This window comes from Ambystoma mexicanum, chromosome 8 (genome assembly GCF_040938575.1).
Source record: "Ambystoma mexicanum isolate Mex_15411 chromosome 8, UKY_AmexF1_1, whole genome shotgun sequence".
Taxonomy (NCBI): Eukaryota; Metazoa; Chordata; class Amphibia; order Caudata; family Ambystomatidae; genus Ambystoma; species Ambystoma mexicanum.
In genome coordinates this window covers 1,089,281,355-1,089,297,965 of record NC_090929.1, presented here as the reverse complement: position 1 = coordinate 1,089,297,965, position 16,611 = coordinate 1,089,281,355, and the positions used below count along the sequence as shown (strand labels likewise).

At 47.5% G+C, this 16,611-nt stretch overlaps 1 protein-coding gene across 2 annotated transcripts in view; it reads right to left on the bottom strand.

Moving 5' to 3' along the window:
- Positions 1-16,611, bottom strand: part of FBLIM1 (filamin binding LIM protein 1) — a 161,076-nt gene that overhangs the window by 84,120 nt on the left and 60,345 nt on the right. For both annotated transcript variants that reach the window (XM_069611087.1, XM_069611088.1), the window contains exon 2: positions 10,826-11,104. In XM_069611087.1, coding sequence (XP_069467188.1) covers positions 10,826-11,090 — 265 coding nt within the window. In that variant the 5' untranslated portion in view covers positions 11,091-11,104. The remainder of the gene's footprint in view (positions 1-10,825; positions 11,105-16,611) is intronic.

The window sequence follows — 16,611 nt, the reverse complement described above, 5'->3', positions numbered from 1 at the left end:
TCTTTGATAACCGCCGCCGGGCATGGGTGCCCTTGGCAATTTGATGGTGATGATTTTTAGGACTTCTGAATTGGAGACAGTTGTGAATACGAATTGTGTGACCATGTTATTCAAGGTGTGGGTTGAAGTAGACAGTTGAGGTAGTTGATCGGGTTTAAACATGGCATTTTATTTTTTCAATTTTCGATTGTAGGAGGACTATTTTATCGGAGAGGGCTTTTTGGATGTCAGCACACCAGTTTGGGTCTGTTGCAGACTGTTGGTAGTTCTGGAGATTCTAATTTTCCGAGTATAGCAAAGAGTTCATTTGTTCCTGATTTAGCATTGGTTATTCTGTCATTGTACAGAACACTTTTTGCTTGTATGATAGCCTGTTTGTAATTTGTAGCTGCCTTTGCAAATTTAGCTTTGTTAAGGCCATTTGGTGATTTTTTCCAGTCTGACTCGACCAGTCTCTTGGAACTGCGCAGGTTTTCAGGACAGTTTTATTGTATAGATCGACCATGATGGAGGGGTTGTTGGTTCCTATGTCCTGGTGAGCCAGGATGGGGCTGAGTAGTGGTGGGATATTGTCTGGTGTGATGTTGCGTTTGTTTCTTGAAAGGGCAGCAGGTGCTACCTGAGAGAGTTTGTTAGAGACAGAGTCCTTAGTAATTCTGAAGGTGATAACGTGATGGTCTGACCAAGGACAGTGGCAGTTAGCATTAATGTTGGTATTGCTATTAAGGTATGCGATCCAGTCCAATATGTGGCCTTTGGTATGAGTGGGATTCAGGATCCTATGCATGAAGCCTAATGCTGAGATAGTGTTGGCATGGGATGATGCATTGGTGTCCTTAGGATCGTTCAGTCCTAGGTTGAAGTCACCCATGAGCATTGTTTGTGAACTCGGCCTAGTGTTGGACGAGACTAGTTGAGCTACATCTTCCCCAACTGAGAGTATTGGTCTAGAGGTCTGTAGATCAAGTGGAGGTTAAGTGCGGCTGTAGGTGACAGTGTCATTTTGAATGAAAGAAGTTCGCCAGCGTGGAACGGGATGTTTGGCATCTCTCCCACATTGAATGTGTTTTTAGCGATGATAGCTTCCCCCGCCCCCTCTGGCAGTAGATCGGTCTTTCCTGAAAATAGTGTAATTATCCCATACAGCTAATGCGAGGGCTCTGCCTTGCTGCAGCGTGGAGCCATGTGTAAAGACTGGGGGTTGGTGGGGTCTGTACTTCTGCTCTCTATATGGTAGAGGAGAGGCACAGAGGACCCCAGCCAAGATTCTCTATTGTTGGTAGCAATGGACGAGCAATCAGGGCCTAGCTTCTCAGGAGGTGATGCAGGCTGGTTCTTAAGTACAGTGTAGTCCTGAAGCCCCCACAAAGGAATGTCCACACACTGTACTAGTTAAAACACAGTCTTTATATAATTTAAGATTCAAGGTTTTGTACACAATCACAATAACTCACTTTGGGCTCAGAAAATCTACAATGGCAAATATATACAGTTCTAAGTGGTACCACAATTATTATCAGATTTCATTAAAGTGCATCAACTGTACTCTGGTCAAATGTCACACAAATCACTTAATAAAGGTAACCAACAATAGACATAGGAGGAAAGCAGTTGGTTAGAACAATTGGCAGAATAATGGCCCCTACCACTAGACACAGTTCTGTGTGGAGATTCCCCCCCACCTGGGCAACCTGTAAAGTAAAGATATATCACAAGCCCAGTCCATATATTGTTCTATAAAAGTCTTATTTCCTTCTATAAGGTTTCTACCACCCCAATGTACCTGGAATAGCAAAGTTGGATGATGAGTCGTTGACGGATCCTTCTTGAGTGGCTCCCTTTAAAGCAGGAGCCACGGATCGTCGAGATCCCTCGAATAAAGTGAACTCTGCGTTGAGGCGGCAGCTTCGGTCCCAGCGGTGCTCATCGACGGCGATTTGAAGACGTCCTACAAGGAAGAGGCGAGCACTTCGGTGTCGATATTTCAGGACCGCAAAGAGTTTGTGAAGAATTGTGGCCCAGCAAGGGCGTCGAGTTGTCTGGCGTCTCTACGGTCGTTAGGTGGCAGGAAACCAACCGGCAGATGCTCCTTGGCGCATCGACGGCCTGGCCTTCTCTGGAGGGATAAGGCGGGAGGCGGTGCGGATGAGCGCATCCGTGAATCAAAAGTCTTAGGCAAAGGAGCGTGTGGTTCTGGTCGTTGATCGCACCGTGTCAAGCGGTCCCCGCTTCTGGGCAACACGGCTTTGACGGGCCTCCAGCGGTTACAGCAAACCTGCGAACCCTGGTTGATGACGGTGGACGGAATGTACGGTGCTCATCTTCCTTTTCCTCGGCGGTCCCAGTCTCCGGTCGGCAGCCTTTCGAGGGTCTGACTTCAAGGGAGTTTCAGCAAAGGTTAGCGGTGCTCGATGGTCCCTCGGAGCACAGGAAGAGGGCACCTAGCCAGGTCCTCTCTTGGATCAGTCTCAACGGCTTTCAGATTTTGGCGAAGGGAGACAGCAGTCAACCTTCTTCTTTAGGCTCGGCTTTGAGATTCAGCTTCCGTTTCAATGTTAGTTTCAACTCCAACTTCTGAACGATTTCTAGCAGTGAGAGGCCCCCAGATACACTAGTTGATCTCCCATTCATTCTGCTGGGTCACACTCAGGCAACCAATCACTCAGAAGGGCATTCAGCAGTCAATCAGCCAATCAGGCATACAGTTCATTCAGGCCATTCTCCTCCCTCTCAGACACTCACAACAAGGAATGTGCATTGGGACAAGTACCCAGCCATTCACACTACACACTGCATTCATACCAGTTTCGGGCAGGGCTGTCTCAGTCATTGTGTCAAACACCAGAAACCAGACATCCACAACAAGAAGTGCATATTGGTCACACACTCCATTCCCCAAGGTCCCACCCATGAAATACAGTCACTGGGAAGGCTCCAGCCAGTCTGGCCTGGACTTCACAATACCATATATGGAACTTCCACCCAACAGCCAGTCAGGGGGAAGGGACGAGTCAGGGCTTCCCAGGACTTTGGGAAAACAAGTTAACAGGCAATAGAAAGCAAGAGGCCACAGGGGCATCTTGTTTCCTATCAGGAATCAACTGATCCAATAGCAGGGCCTGGTATCCCAAAATGGAGGATACTCGAAGCACCTGTCAAATTTAGCTGCCACCAGCCCATACCCTGCTCTGTGGGCCACACACAGGTGCCCATAAACATACACTAGGGGCACAGGGTTGTGCCCCCGCCTATGGGTGCCATAAGGGTATCCCATGGGTCTGTACACCAAACCAAAAACTGGAAGAACTGCACTGCCATGAGTCCCACATGGACTCCTGGGCAGAAAGCAATACAGGGCAGAAAGCAATACAGACCACAAATGAAAAAGGACTACAGGACAAGGACAGGGTGGCCCTGTCCCTCCAATGCATTTCCACCATCACACCATGATTCTGAAGTCAAGATTGTTGGTCGAGATGAAGTCTGCAATGTCTAAGGCGTGTGCGAGGAGGGGTCTGGCGTTAATAAGGGCTCCCTGAATCTTCTGGTTTTCTTTGCTGGGATAGTTGAAGGCTTGGGTAGCTACAGGGTCTGTTGAAAGTCTTCGACGTGGCGCACAGGTGCCCTGTAGATTAGGTTTTTGGGTAGAGGTTGGGGCATTCGTCCTGTAGGATTTGGTGAATTTTGCAAATAATGTAGTTGTTCTGTGGTTAAGGAACAAGTTCCTTCTGCTAAGGGGTTGGGAGAGGGTAAGTAATGATGCCCTATGAAGGGGAGCAGGCAGAGCTGGGAGGAGGGGTAGACCTTACAGTGGTGACTATCTTGTTGCCTCGTAAGGTTGAGGTGCTCCTCACTAGAAGGCTGGTGTGAGAGGTGTGCAGTGCTGGAACTAAGCGTGTAGGTAGGACAGCATTATGGTCTGGTAGTTTGTTGGGCATGGACAGTGCACGATTATTGGCAGTATGTGGGAGAGTTAGCCGACGTGCAGCATGAAGCTTGTGTGTGGAGTGCATGTCAGGCAATCTGGTGGGAAGTAGTACTATGTGGTCTGAGGGGGGTCCCCTTGGGTGTGGATATGGACTAGCGGGTGAGGAATCTCAATGCAGCACGGCTGTATAGTCTAAGCATCTAATTACTCCTATTAAGTGGTCCGGAGTAGGTAAGTGTGTAGTGGTGCAGTTGGATCAGAACAGCTGGCCAAGCCAGGAAGATAATGACAACTATTGCTCACGTGGAGTTTGGGCATTCCGCGGTAGGGCAGGCAGGACAATCAAATAACATTAAGTTAGGCATTAAAAGTAGCAGTTTAAAATACACAAAATACATCCAATGTAGATAGTCAGATAAGTTAGATATAATTCTGTACGTCTGCCAGGTCATGTAACAGTTACTGTGTTAGCATATTTGGGCTGGAGTCATCTTGGCAAGATATCAAATACTGTTTAGCCAGAGAGTGCGTGAAATAGCAACTTAAACTGTAAATAATATTATGACAAGTGCTCCAGCTTTCACTGTGCGAGTGTAAAGTGCGTTAACCCAAGTGGAACATACTGTATGGTAGCCGAGGCGGCAATGCAATGTCTCTATAGCAAGTACTTACAAAGGTTGTGAGCGGTGGTGTGATGGAGAGCAGGAGTGGTGCTTAAATAAATAGTTCGCCAGTTGGTCAGCAGTTGTCGACATGTAGACAGTTGGGTGGTTAGTGTCTTGCGTTTGCTGATAGTGGCAGTGGGTGAATTGGACGGAATTAGCTTGATGTGGAGCACCACACAGAAATCTTTCTTAGCAGCTTTAGTACCGGCGGCTAGCGATCTTAGCTCCGGAAGCCACAGACAGGGGCCTTTCATCCTGGGCCTTCGAAGATGGGGCCGGCTTACGCCTAACGGCTTCACAATTGGCTTCTTTAGCGAGGGAGAGCCAATCAGCTGGATGCAGTGGTAATCAGGGTGAGGACCACGAACATCATGCAGAAGCTAAATGAGTTGGCCATTTTGGACGTTTTCCAGGCTGACTTGCCTCTAATGCATATGCCATCAGGCAAGAGGAATAATATCCAGCAGCAAGTATTCTGGTGTCCAGAATGAGTGGAAAGCAGCACGCCTGCTTAATGTTGCATCTCGATAAAATTGTGGTAGTGACTCCGTAACACCAGCATACAAATAAAATAAAGAAGCAAAAGGCTTAAATTTCCAATGGCTCACGGGGCTTACCGTGAGGATCTCACAAAATTGCTTCTCACCCAGCAACGGAGCAAGAACTGATAACCACTTCAGTTCCCCACGCCCGAATTTTAAAGCCTGCGACTTCAGCACCACCCACCAGGACAGCATGTCCCTCTGTTCTAAGATGGCCACCATATTTGCACCTCAGAGTAAAGATGGTAAAAAACCTTTTGCATTACATCAAACATACTTCCGATTGTCTTGTGACGTCTTTCACTGCACACAATCTGTAAGTTAATCATAGTAAAGACTGGCAGGGGTTTCTGTGCTTCTGCCCACTATATATTTGGAGTAGAGGCACATAGCACCCCAGCGAAGGCTCTCAATTGGCAACATTGGGCGAGCAGCCAGGCTGAGACTCAAGGGAGGTGATGCAGACTGGTTCTTAGATACATTGAATCTCCAAGCTCCCCACAATATATGTGCACACACTGTGTTAGGTGATAACACAGTCCTTTATTACTACCATAAAAGTGAGGCAGGTATATACAAATACATATTTTGTACTAGAAATCTGAACAGGTGTAATTTAACTTAATATATACAGTTATATGTGTACACTGTTACCTATAAATTGACTTGCAATGCATCAACTGCTGATAGCTATCCAAAAGCATTAACATGATTAAGCAAGGGTTAACAACATGGATAAAACGTTACTGTACAAAGGCAGGTAATTAGAACATAGGCAGAATGCTTTCTTTAGGATAAAAATGAAACACTTTGTGAGTATCCCCCCCAGCTGGGCAACATATAAGGAAAGACAGTGTACTTTATGTTGCATACTACGGCGAGTCCAAATAGGTTTGTTAATAGTCAGTTTCTCTTTCTACAGATCCCACTACCCCAAAGTACCTGGGAAGCCACAGGAGAACAGGATCCAAGATGAATCTTGGACCCTGGATGAATCCCGAGGATGGAAGATGCCCTTCCTCATCACAGTACCTTTGGCACTTTGGCAGGCGAAGTGGTGGAGTTTCTTGGCTTTACTCAACGAGACCCCTCGAGGATGGACCCCCTTTTGAATAAAGGACTCTGTGGGATGTCTGTGTTGAGAAGAAGAAGGGAACCAAGCAGTGTCGGAAAGGCAGCAATGCAGGTCTCAGATGTCGGGTTGCTATGCTGGCTGTGGATGTCCCATGGAGGTGAATCTTGCTCTGGACCTCGAAAAGGCATGGCTGAAGATGATAAGACCCTTGCTGGCCTTGGATGACTCTGTGGCGATGGGTGCAGTGGCAGATGTAGGTGTTGGGGATTTAGCCATTTACTGCTTTTCCAATCTTCGGTTGTGCAGCCGCAGCAATCTGGACACAACCACTGGACTGGACTGCAGATCCTCACCAAGTCTGGAACCTTGGGACATCTTTGGATTTTGCTAGCGGGAAACCCACCAGCAGACACTCCTCTGCAGACAGCAACCTTCTCTGGTGTGGAAAAGTGGATGGACGTCATGGCAGGGACGCCACTGGAAGTATTCTTCAGTAGTATGGAACTCTTGCAGCTCCAGGTGTCAGGCAGCATTATGCCAGGGTACCCCCTCTTCCGGGAAATACTCAGCAGCTTGGCTTCCAGAGGTCACAAATACTCCTCTGGACCCTGGGTGAAACAGATGAACATTCTGGCTTCAAGATGTTCCAGCACTCCTCTTCTGGACCCATGAAGATTTCTTCTCCGGATGGCAGGCACACTGGACTGGCATCCAGAACACTTTGGGTAAAGAGCAGATGCACAATGTTCTCCTGTAGTTATGGGAAGAGATTGCCTATCCAGGTCCTCTCCGTTTCAGTCCTTGAATCAGCATGGCAGCTTTCAGATTTCAGGAAGAGATGCAGCCACACGTATTTCTCCAGCTGGATTCCAGTATGCAAGCTTAAGATGACTTCAGGTCTTTACTGCTTTGCCAATTATTTGGTCGCACCATATGGCTATACGGTTTTGTATTAAAAATCAGGTGTCCTCTATTGCGATTACTTTACCTTGTCTTCTCCAATTGATCACTATGGCTCAATTCAGACTACTACCCTTAGTTTGTTAATGCAAGCCTTTACGGCCACTGACTGTCAAGTGCCACTCTGTCTGGCAAGGAAGTGGCAACAGCCATCAGAGCCCTGGTTCAATAAAAACCTGAAGGATGTTTGTCCTAAATGTAGGAGAGCAGACCATAAATTGCGGTCTTTGTATTGCCCAAAAGCCAAGCTAGCATTTAAGGATCTTCTTAGCACTATCATGGTGCTATTCGCGAAGCTACGCGCTGTTTCTACGTGATGCAGGAAGCAGTGTTCTTTAGTACGCTCACTGTCCTCTAATTCCATATCATCAGCCAGTGTGGTTCCCTCCCAAGCTCTGTCGGTTTTTTTTTCATTCAAAGAAATCGTACATATTCGACAAAACATATCTAGCGCTTCCTCTGAGACCGGTTTGGGGTTGGCTGAGAAGTCAGTACCGTATTCCTCCTATTCTTGGTCTCAATTCCCCACAAGGATATTTTAACAGTTTCTGCCAAATTGGAATCCGCTTCTTCACTGAATCCAATCCCACTCAAAGTGCTTAAGGAGATCATGCCAGAGGTTGCATTGATTACCTAGTTCTGCTGTTTCTAAAGCAGGCGCTGGCCGTACCGCTATTGAAAATAATCTCGTGACCACACGTCCCCAGCCAATTTTCATTCTATTTCCCTTCTGTCTTATCTTATGAAACTCTTGGAATCCCTCCAGAGCGGATTTATTTTCTTGAAAAATAATTTTTCTTCAATCCATTGAAGTCAGGCTTTAGACCTTGCCGGCGTGCTGAGAGTGTCCTTGTATCTGTGAATGATGGCTTGGCATGGAAGGCAGACCCGGGTGAAGTGAGCGGCTTGATTTGACTAGGTCAGCCACCTGCAACACTGTTGATCACCACATTTTACTGCCCCGCCTATCCAAGTGAGGTCTCTCTGGCCCAGTCTTCGCCTGGTTTACATCTTTTCTGTCAGATAGACCTCAAACTCTTTCTCTTGCCCCTTTTTCCTCTTGTTCTGAAACTCTCACTTGTGGTGTTCCTCACAGGTCTGCCTTGTCTCCGATCCTGTTAACAGCTATATTCAGCTTCTTGTCAAACGTATCCGTGCACGCGTTTTCCATTGCTACTCCAATGCTGATGACACTCAGATTATATTTCAGTTAAATCTGAGCACCCCAAGTTAACCGTCTCAGTTTAGGGGTTCTTTGGGGGCCGCTGGGCGCTGGATGGGCGACAACTGGCTGTAGCTGAACTGTGACGAGACGGAAATCCTGGTGGTGGGATCTCCTCCCTCTGCTTCTCTGGTCATCCTCATTTTGGCCCCCTTCCTGTATCTGTGGTTAAGGAACTGGGGCTAAAGATTGCTTCTTCTCCCTCAATGGAGGTTCAGATCAGTGCTGTCTGCGAATCTGCCCATTTCCATCTTAGAATTCGGAGGAACATTTTGCATTTTCTCTGAGGCATTATATGCCCTGGTGGTGGCGGCATTGGTGCCAAGAAGAGCAGAATTGATTACTGTAACTCACTTAACCTTGTTCAGCCTAAATATAAAGTAGCATTGTCTAGAACTTCTGCAAAATTTTGCTGCCATGATTGCCACTAGCACTCCTTTAGGGTGTCATATTTCCCTGGTTTTTCGCCAACTTCACTTGTTTGCTGTTGAGAAACGGGAGGCCTTTAGAATCACTCTGCATTGTTCACCAAGCTTTTTATGGGCAAGGTGCAGAGTATTTTCAGCTGAAATGTTTACGTTATGTTCTGGGTAGGTCTCAAGATAAGGGTTTGCTTCAAGTTCCTAATTTTAGATTAATGAGAACTAGTGGCAGTGCTTTTTCTATTGCGGCAGCAAAATTATGGAACTCTAATCCATATTTGCTAAGTTCTACAACTAATCACTAAGAGTTTAGACGCGCTCTAAAATATTTCCATTCTAGCTCCCTCTGGTTTCTGTTGCAGCCTTGCTGGTTTGTCCTGCTTGGCGCCAAGATGCCTTAGGGTGATTGTGCGCTTTATAAGAATGATTAACATAACTACTCAATCCATTCATGCAGGCTCCACCCAAAGGGTGTACCCACAACAAGCAGCCCGTGGAAGGCTCCAGCCAGTCTGGCAGGAGACAGCCCCAGAGCCATAATATGGTCCTTCCACCTAACAGCCATTCAGGGGAAGGGAACAGAGCCAGGGCTTCTCTGGACTGAGAAATAAGGGGATAACGCAAGGGAAACCAAGAGGCCAACACTGCCCATCTTTCCTTTGTGCAGGAATCCATTGATTCCTATGGCAGGGCCTGGGTGTCCCAAAAATGGAGCATACCTAGAGCCATTACAACAGCATGTAGTTGCCACCATACCACATCATACTCTGTGGGCAACTCATACATGTGCCCAAAAACACACTGGGGGTACAGGGTTGTACCCCTACCAATGGGTGCCCTACGGGTATCCCATAGGTCATTGTCCACCAAGAATAAAACAAAGAGCTGCACTGCCAGGGGTCCAAACTGGACTCCCCTGGGCATACAGAAAATAAGCAGAACACAGAGTTTAAGGAGATTTAGGAAAATGAGGCCCTGTCTCTCCAATTCATTTCCAGCCTCACAATCATCACAGAATGTACCAATTCAAAAAGGTCTTACAGGATTTTAAATCGAATGAACCCGCTCACAGTCTATGTGTGTATTACCACATTACATTCACATGATGCAAATTCCAGCCCTTTCGACAGTATCCAGCCAATATATTTGTTAGAACACTAAGTGCATAGATCACGATCATCACAGAAAGTTCAAACAATGCATAGGGTTATGTACAGATCAGGTGGCCATCTTTGAGTTGCTGAACCATCCACAATTACAGCCCTAATGTACCTTGCGATGAACAAACTCTGCTCCCAGACTAACAACCATTCATTTGACATCAGTCATAACAGCCACTGAAATGCGGCATCATCCCACTCAATATTACATCAACCCATTCATAATGTGTCAATGCTTGCTCCTTCCAGTGTCCATAATCCGAAGTGCAAATTCACATACATGTTTTGTATGGAGTACAGCTAGAACAGCCATTGCACAATGAGAATGAATTTACCAATTTTCGAGAATATGCTGTAATTAACCAAATAAGGCCAACATCTACAGAATTTGGGAGGGGCAGGTGATAATCTTTTCATTTTTCCAAGTCTTGTGGTAGCAAGTGGTGCATGAGACGCTATTCATTTTCCAATTGCTTTCCTTATTAAAAATGGACAGGACTGCTCACTTATCTTCGCTTCTACTATTTAAGCTTTCAGGGTCAGTCCCAAAATAAATTAATTCTGTAGTTTGTCCACAAAGTATTATTAGAGCTCTGTGTAGAGTAAGTGACAGTGCCTAGAAGTCTTCCTCTATTCAGGGAGTCACTAGGCTCAAGAGACCCTCCCACATCCTAGTTCATCTACCAAGAGTTCAGGATGGGTAGCTCTGATAGTGGGGTGATAGGGAGAAAGGTCCTGATGCAACAGATGGGTACCATGCAGTTAGCAGTACATTCTCAGTGGCATGTATAGTCTGTGAGGTTGCATGCTTGCAGGGGACTCGGGAAGATCTGCTGCCCTTCTCATTTTACCTCCATTGGGGAAAGTGGACTCCTCCAGCCAGGACTCCACCACGCCCCGGGCTCGCTCACTCTGCTTTCCCCTCCGGTAGCCGCTGGATGGTTGCAGGGCAGAGGACTCCAAAATGCCAGTCCCCGCAGGTTTGGGCACATCCTTGGTCTTGTACAGACTGGGCTCAGCGTGGTCCTTCCTCGTCTCTTCTGGAAGAGCAGGTGGGCCCCTCCAGGGTGGAGAGAGCGTGATGAAGACCGAGGACACCAACCGTTTCTCTGACATGTTTCAGGCTGCGTCTATAAAGGCAAGGAAACAAGAAGATTGACCTTGTTGGTCTCATCATGAAATCGCTAACCTTCAATCAGAATCAGAGCTTCCTCATACCACCCGCCTCCCGCATATGATATGATATGGCATTTAGAACGCCCCTGTACACAAGTGTTTCTAGGTGTAACAAGACAAGGAGGGGAAACAAAGATGGACAAAACAATGATCTTTCTAGGCCTTGTGTCATTCAGATTGAGCAAGTGTGGGGAAGAGGGCGGGGAGAAGTGCAAGGGGGGGCGAGGACGGAGAAGTGCAGGTAACTCAATAAGTGCAACCAGTGGATGGCTCATAAGTGCAGAAAGAAGTGACTGTAGGGTTGCAGGTAGAGACCCTTAAGTAATGGGGGAGACAGGAGGCAGTGCAAGGGAAACTGGACATGCAGGAGCCTGGGCCAGAGTTCAGAGGGTGTCCAGGCAACCAGTGTGCAGAGCACTCAGGGACATCAGCAGGGGAGAGGAGGGGAAAACGCAGAAGGGAAAAGGAAGGTCTGGCGTTGCTTCCTGAACCGCAGGTGGTTCTGCTCAAGTTTGAGAGAGGCAGGGAGGCTGTTTCAGAGAGAGGCCCCAGCCGAGGAGGGAGATCTGCCCCCCCAACTATCTGTTTGGAGAATCGTCTGACCCTCAAGACAGTATGAGGTGGATGAGCGGAGTGCTCGAGAAGGCAGATGTTTTGGAAGAGAAATTTGGAGGTAGAGCGGTCCCAGGCCCCAGAAAGCCTTGTGGACGATTCAAATGGTCTTGAACTTAATCCTTGCAGTCACGGGGAGCCAGTGAAGAGATTTCAGAGCTGGAGGGATACCAGCCCAGGGCATAAGCCCAAGGACAAGTCTCACAGTCCTGTTCTGGATCAGTTGTAAAGGTCGAACAGTAGAGGCAGGCAGATTTAGAAAGGCTTTTGCAGTAGTCCAGCCTAGAGAGGACCAGAGCTCTGGAGACAGTGAGCTTCTGGGGGAAGGTGAGAAAAGAATACATCTGAGGAGGTGCAGCTGATTTTGACTTCTTTGAGACGTCAAAAATGTGAGGAGAGGAGAGGGTGGAGTCGAAGATGACACCATGGTTCTTAGCCTCACAGGAAGGAACAGGAAGAGGGCCCAGGGTGGGTGGCCAGAGAGCGAGGAAAGGAGGCAGAAGGTGTCCAAATAATGCATAATGACGACAGGTGTAGCACAACCAGGAACCATAATGTTCAGGCAGAGAAAAGAAATAAAATACTACCTTATACCTAATGAGGCACTAGTCAATATGCCTACATATACCAGATGTACACTGTTGCCCCAGAGTTACACCCTCCACCAATGGATGTGTGCGCAGCAGAATGCAATACATCGGGCACCCAATTATTTTTATTTTTTAAAAACACGTGTTCTTTTATGCACAGAAAAAGTTCACGCTACTTTAATAGTTTCTATAGCAGCATAGGTTCAGCTGCTTCAGGGCATCGCAAGAGGCAAAAAGAAGCTTAGTGAATTGGAGGTATGGGGGTTGGGGGTGTCAAGCATCCAAAATCTATCTCACTATCATGGTCTGGTGCAGATCAGCTGATTTACTGGCTCATTATAGAAAACAGGCGAATCCAAATTAAGAAGAACTGGACAGGAGGATGGAGCAGCAGCTTAAATTCTAGCAGTGGCTTCATAGGACACGAGAAAACATTCTGAAAATGAAGCTTCTTCCATCCTTTCACTTGTCATGCTGTGCTTGTTATAATAAGGTATGCCTAAGAAAGCAAGTAGGAGTCGATTTAGGTGAAGTTTATTCACTGGTACTGATTAAAGTACAGAGGGAGCGCTATTTATCACGAACCACTGGTCACCCTCACTTGGTACAACGGTCACATCTAGGGTATGTAGTTCATCTAAGCCAGGGGTCTGCAACATCTGGCTCTCCAGATGTTTTGGAATACAACTCCTACGAGCCACAGCCAACAGTCAATGGTGAGGGATCATGGGAGCTAGGCGAACTTAAATTTTATTAACGAGAAGTCCAGAAAAAAAAGATTTGGTCACGCTAGAACAGAACTGCAGCTGCAGCTCTCCGTCACAATGGTCAAGAAGCAACACAGACCTCAAATATCTACCTCCAGAGAACCAAGGTAACCAAATATGTAAGCAAAGATTTCAAACAGCGCAGGAAAACTTCAAAATCAGAAGAATGAAATTGCGCAACCACCACATTAAAAAGGCACCAACAAGGCACCAGCCCAGGATCTCAACACGACAGTCCCCAAATGCATGCCTCAAATGAGGGAAGAGTAAAGAAACAGCAACCATTCCAAATAGCACAGCCAAACAGACTGCAGTACTGGAATCAAATAACCCACAGGCACGAACAAGGCACCCAGGCCCATCTTAAGGGACATTTGGGTCCACACAGAAACCAAAGAAATTAAGGAATCAAAGAATTTTTGATCGCCTCTTCGTTTCATCACGATCACACCACATAGTTTGAAATGCTGCCCCAGCAGCAATCAAACTATTGGTATACCTTAAAGTCACCTCATACATGCCATCTTTGCTGGAATTAGAATGATAAATAGGTGGCTTGTCTGGAGCAACATTAGCAGTCTATAAGCGGATGCTTGCGCTCTAGCATAGGTACAAAACACATCATTTTAACAATAGCAACGACAAGGAAAGCATAAAGGCTGTTGTAGCCTCGGAATGTGCATGTGCTCAGACATGAATACAGGACACAGATTAGAAGCAATAGAGAAGGTAGACATATGTCATAAATAGAGGATTCATATATTTATTTTAGATTGTACTTACTGTATAAGCACCTAACATTCTGTTTCAAAGCGCCCACATGGCAACAGGGAGAGGACCAAAAACATTAAAATACATAAAACATTAAATACAGGGGGGGGGGTACACACCCACTATGCCTTGTGAGTGTTCAGAACGTGCAAGTGCAGGAGGAAGGGGGAATGGGTGTAGGTGCTTGGGTGCTTGTGAGAGAGCAACCAGTGAAGAGCAAGGTATGGTAAGTGCGAGCCTCCAGGATGGAGGGCGTGCTGAGGCAAGTGCTTAGGATAGACAGAAGCTGAGGGCGATTCGGTGTGGATGGTCAGGGCCCAGAGGATGCATAATGGCCCTGGACACCAATCAAGCAACTGTGAGATTAGCAGAGGAGAGAAGGGGAGAAGGAGGAGGTAAAGAGGGAAGTCTTGAGGAGCTTCAGGAATTTAAGAAAGTCCTGCTCAAGATGAAGAGGGAGGAAGGAGGCTGTTCCAAGAAAGAAGCCAGCTGAGGAAAGCGATCGACCTCCTGCCCTCTGTTTAGCGAAAAGCTTTACACACAGAGTTGGTGCCAGAGGAGCACAGAGGTCTAGAGGAGGAATATATAGTAAGAGATGGTTACAAATAGTGTGGTCCCCAGACAGCTTTGTGGATTATACAGAGGGATTTGAATTTAATCCGTTAATCAACCGGGAGTCAGTGAAGACTTTAGGGCAGGAGAGATGCGGTCCCTGGCTTGAGGCCAAGGATACGTCTCACTGCCCTATTCCGGATTAACTGGAAGGGGGGTTGCAGAGTGGAAGAAGGTAGATTCAGGAGGAGGCTATTACAATAGTCAAGCCTAGCGAGAACTAGGGCTCGGGTGACATTGAACTTCTGCGGAAGGTGAGAAAAGGTAGAATTGCTTTGAGCAGGAAGAGCTGAAAGTGGGACTTCTTGGCAATGTCCTGAGTGTGAGCGAGAGGAGTCAAAGATGCTGCCAAGGTTTCTGGCTTCAGAAGAAAGAGCAGAGGAAGAGCCCATGAAGGAAGTCCAGAATGAAGGGAAGAAGTCAGGAGCAGGAGTCCCAATGTGACGGATCTCCGTTTTGCTGGCATTGAGGCAGAGATCATTGGAAGTGCACCAGGCCTGAATGACAAATCGGCAGTCAGAGATGATGGAAGGTGCAAGAGGGTCAGCAGAAATTTTGAAGAAGAGTTCTGTGTCATCAGCATAACACTGGAAGTTGGGGGAGAAGGTGGAGATGAGGAGTGCCAGCTGATTAAGGTAGATGTTAAAGATCCAAGGTGACAGGATAGAGCCCTAGGGGACACCACATGTGGAGAAGGAAGTAGGAGAGGATCAGGTGCCCAGGATGATTTAGGAGGTGCGGTCAGTTAGAAAGGAGGTCAACAAGTCCAGTGTGCGCACCGAGATAACACAGGTGTTGTGGAGCCTTTGTATGAGGATTGAGGGATTGACCGTGTCAAAGGCAGAGGAGAGATAAAGAAGGATGAGGACTGCTGGGGAGCTGGAATCAAGGGAGGCAAGCAATTCTTCATGGGTTGAAGAGCAGTTTCTGTGCCTCTGGATGCTTGGAATCCAGATTGATGGTCGTGGAAACCACCAAAAAGTTCAGTGTGAGTTGAGTTGGGGCAAGGCCAACGTCTCCAGCATTTTCCCCAGGAAGGGGGTGATGGAAATAGGGCGGTAGTTGGCTGGAGAGGTAGGGTCTGCTGATGGGTTTTTAAGGAGGGGGAGACACAAGGGAGTGCTTAAGGGAGGAGGGGAAAGAACCAGTAGCAAATGAGTGGTTGCAGAGGTCAGCGAAAGTGGGGGGGGGGGGCAAGAGAGCCAATGTTGTCCTTGATGGTTCTTTATGAGCATGGTGAAACCGGTTTAGAAGAGACCTTCATGGAGCGGAAAACTCTGGTGACTTCTTCAGAGGAGACATGGCTGAACGAGAAGGAGGAAGAAGTAGGGTGAGTGGCCAGCAGATTCAAGAATGTGAGGGATGGGTTGGGAGGGTGAATAGCAAGGCTGTTCAGGATGTTCTGGGTTTTGGTGGTGAAGTGAGTGGCCAGTGCATTGCAGAGGGCCCGAGAAGGAATAGGGGAGGAGGAGATTGCAGAAGGGTTGGCTAGTTCCCTGCCGATTTGAAAAGCTCAGCCGTGTTGTTGGATGCGCCAGATACCCGTGCCTGAATGTGGGCCCTTTTCTTGGCACGGAAAGAGAGTCTGTATTGCCTTTGGAGAAGGCAGCAGGCCAGTTTGTCAGAGGGTGAGCCCGAAGTTTGCCACTTACATTCCATCACTCTGCACTTTTGTTTCAGGGCTGCAAGTTCAGAGTCGTACCAGGTGTTCCACTTAGAGACGGGTTTCAGGCGGATCCTCATGACTGGGGTAAGAATGTCAAGGGTGTTGGTGATGGACAGGTGGAAGTTGCTGAGAGCAGTGGTAGAGTCTGGGTTGGGGGGAAGGGGGAATAAAGAGGGGAAGTGAAGGCAGCAGCTGACACTTGTTTCATAGGGCGGATGTTCGTGAACAAGGTTGGTGAGGCTATTGGGGGTGCAGTCAGAGGGCCATAGGGGCCCAGGTGGGAGGAGACAAGTGAGTGGTCTGACAAAGAGCGAGGGGTGACCAGAGGAGATGAGAGACGGAGGCCAGAGAGGATGAGGGTCTCCAGAGTGTGTCCAGCAGAGTGGGTTGGACCAGAAGGGAGAATGGAGAGGGATAGAGAGGGGCGGAGGTCAATGAAAAGA